The 2,909-nt window shown below is 68.2% G+C and overlaps 1 protein-coding gene across 1 annotated transcript in view; it reads left to right on the forward strand.

The window, feature by feature from the left end:
* Positions 1 to 2,878, forward strand: part of MNEG_15334 (Pentatricopeptide repeat-containing protein) — a gene marked incomplete at both ends in the record, with an annotated part of 4,157 nt that extends 1,279 nt beyond the window's left edge. Inside the window, 7 exons of the mRNA XM_014036195.1 lie at positions 195 to 313; positions 604 to 758; positions 1,080 to 1,217; positions 1,552 to 1,646; positions 1,969 to 2,275; positions 2,611 to 2,694; positions 2,867 to 2,878. Coding sequence (XP_013891649.1) covers positions 195 to 313; positions 604 to 758; positions 1,080 to 1,217; positions 1,552 to 1,646; positions 1,969 to 2,275; positions 2,611 to 2,694; positions 2,867 to 2,878 — 910 coding nt within the window. The remainder of the gene's footprint in view (positions 1 to 194; positions 314 to 603; positions 759 to 1,079; positions 1,218 to 1,551; positions 1,647 to 1,968; positions 2,276 to 2,610; positions 2,695 to 2,866) is intronic.
* Between the last annotated feature and the right edge of the window lie 31 nt (positions 2,879 to 2,909).

Here is a 2,909-nt window from a genome sequence, read left to right on the forward strand (position 1 = left end):
GGGGGGGGGGGGGGGTTCCCCCTGGGCAGCCCGGGGCCGCAGTGACGGTTTTTTCGTCGCAGGCTGTCCACCCATGCACTCTCTTGAGCGTGCGTCCGCCCTCCGCCTCTCCCCGGCCCCTTGTCATCCTCACTGCCCCTCCTCCCACTGCCCCTCCTCCGGCTGTCACACACAATCGCGCGCCGTCCGCGCAGCGCGGCGGAGAAGGCGGGCCGCACTGACCTGGCGCTGCAGCTGTTTGAGCGCATGCACCAGGAGGGCTGCCGCCCCAACGTGGTCACCTACAACTCCCTCATCGCGGCCTGCTCCCACGGTGGGCCCGCGGGAGCCCCCCATCACACGAGCCACGTTGTCTATCACGAGCTCTATGCAATGCGGCTGCCCTCGCGCCCGGGTGTACCCTCCGCAGCCCTGGCGGAAGCTGGCCCGCAGCTGCAGTGCTCTTGACCAGCGCCTACGCGCTTTGGAGCGACCTCATCCCCTCCCTGAACAGCAAACCCATGTGCCTGTCGCTCAAACGACTGATTTTGTGATCCAAGGCTTTAAGGCTTTCCGCTGTTTGTTTTGCCAATTCGACCACCCGACTGCGCGCACCGCCATCAGGGGCGCACTGGGAGGACGCGGAGCGCTGCTTTCAGCAGATGGCGGCGCAGGGCTGCACCCCGGACGGCATCACCTACTCCGCCCTCATCACCGCCTTCGAGCGCGGCGGCCAGTGGCGGCGCGCGCTGGGGGCGTACGCCCAGATGACTGCCCAGGTACGGCTTTTCCCAACACCAACCCACCCACTTAGCGCCAGCCGCGCCGTCGGACCCCTGCCTGCCCCGGCGTGCCAGGCGTCTTTGCTGACGGAAGCTTTTGCCTCTGTTTGAACCGAGTGCGCCAAGCGGCCGTCGCTGTGCGCCGCTTGCGCGCCCCGTGCCGGCAGCCGACCCCTCGCGGCCGTCCCCGCTCCAGACCCGCCGTCCGTGCCTGCACCAACCGCCACGCCTGTCCCCTCCCCCGAAATCCACCTCGAGCCGCATCACGCCCGTCGTCCACTCAGCCGCCTCCCCACATCTCATCCAAACCCGCCCCAGGGCTGCCACCCGGACAGCGCCGTCTACAACGCGCTGCTGGGGGCCTGCTGGTCCAGCGGCGTGGCCATGGCCCAGATGAGGGCCTCCCTCATTTGGTCGGCGGCCAACCGCTCGGGCCACTTCCGCGTATACCACCAGGTGGGGCGGGGGTGCGCCGTGGGTTTGTTGTGTGCTTCGTGCCAGTGTTATCTGGGTGTGTCACTTGGGTGCGCGACTCTCGGCGTGTGGGTGTGTGCCGCACCCGTCTGGCATGCATTTGTGGCGGCCCCCACATGAACAGGGTGGCCGCTGTGCTGACCCTCCCGCCCTCGCCCACGCCCCGGTGCGACGGCGGTGGCCTGGCACACACGTTGTTGCGTCCCGCCCGGCGCCTTCTCGTGCACGGAGCCTTGACATGCAAACTCGTCCCCCTGCCCTGACTCCACTTCCTCCAACCCCCAACCCTCCACACCAACCCACCCTTTCCCCCAAGGCCAAGTCTGACCCGGCAGTGTTCCAGCACAGCTGCGTTGCCTTCACCGCCGGCGCGGCCATCATCACCCTGCTGCGCTGGCTCGTGGACATTAGGTGCGGCGGGGCCCGGGGCTCAGGGCCTTTGATCAGCAGACCCATTGGGCAGCCATGTCAGGGTCTGAGGCAGGGCTGAACCCTGGAGGGTGGACCGTTGATCTGGGGTGGCGCGCGGGCCACTGGGACTGATTAGGGGCGGCGTACGACGCCCCACGCCTTGCCTGACGACCAGCCCAGCTGGTGACCACGCACGGTTTCTACCTTGCCGGCGGGCCCAAGCTCTGCCCGCCCTTTTCGCCCGTCGTGATGGACGACGCCGGCCAGCATGGGCCCTGACAAACGCCGCGCACCCACCCGTGCCGCCCCCCGCCCTCTGCAGGCATCGCATGATGCGGGACGGCCAGGGCCTGCTGCGGGACCGCGTCGTCTTCAACTTCCAAAAGGGCAAGGCCTGCCGCGTGGAGCAGCCCTCCGCGCTCATCCGCGACGCGCTCGCCGCCGCGCTAGCCGGCGCCGCGTCGCCGTTTGAGGTCGCGCTTGTCGACGGCGCCACGACGCGCGTCGAGGCCGAGAGCGGCGCGCTGGCGGCGTGGCTGCGGTCGCCGGCGTTTGCGCCGCTCGCGTTTGTGGCGCACGCGGCGGCGGCCAAGAGGATGACCCTGGAAACCCTGATATTGGAAGACCAGGTGGGGAAGACCTTGTTGGGGGGGTGTTTTGAGGGGGTGCAAGTGCATGGGGCGCACATACACACGTTTGACCTGCTCGCATGATTCGGTGCCCCTCCTGCCGTCAGCGGTACTACACCGCTGCGGCGCTCGGCCGGCTTGGGAGGTGTCTCGATCAGGGGGAAGGGCACGGCGTTTGCGGCGGTGGGTGCGTCAATGGGTTTCTCGCACCTCCCCCGCCTGCCATCTGGCCCAGCCCTTCCGCTTTCCTCCATGCTCTGACCCCCGCGCACACACTCACTCACTCACTCTATCATGATTGCGATCACAAACACGAATACGAACTCGCGCCCCAGACATTGGAGGCGCGCTGCAACGAGGCTCTGGCGCTGGTCCGCAGCTACGAGCACCTGCGCTGCTACAGCAGCGCACCCAAGAAGGTGAGTGTGGGGGAGGGGTGGGAGGGTCGGCGCCGCTCGCTGCCGACCATAGTTGTGCCTCGCGCGACGCCTCCACTGTCTCTTCAGCATGCCCGCTGTGGATTGGCAGCCCGGCGGGGCCCCCAGTCGGAACGCTGCGCAGCCCATGTGCTCGCCGGCCCCCTTTGCACAGCAAGCAAATTGAAACAAACGGCCATTGTGCGTCCCCCCCCCTC

The sequence above is a fragment of the Monoraphidium neglectum genome (assembly GCF_000611645.1).
Source record: "Monoraphidium neglectum strain SAG 48.87 unplaced genomic scaffold scaffold05234, whole genome shotgun sequence".
NCBI classification, from domain to species: domain Eukaryota; kingdom Viridiplantae; phylum Chlorophyta; class Chlorophyceae; order Sphaeropleales; family Selenastraceae; genus Monoraphidium; species Monoraphidium neglectum.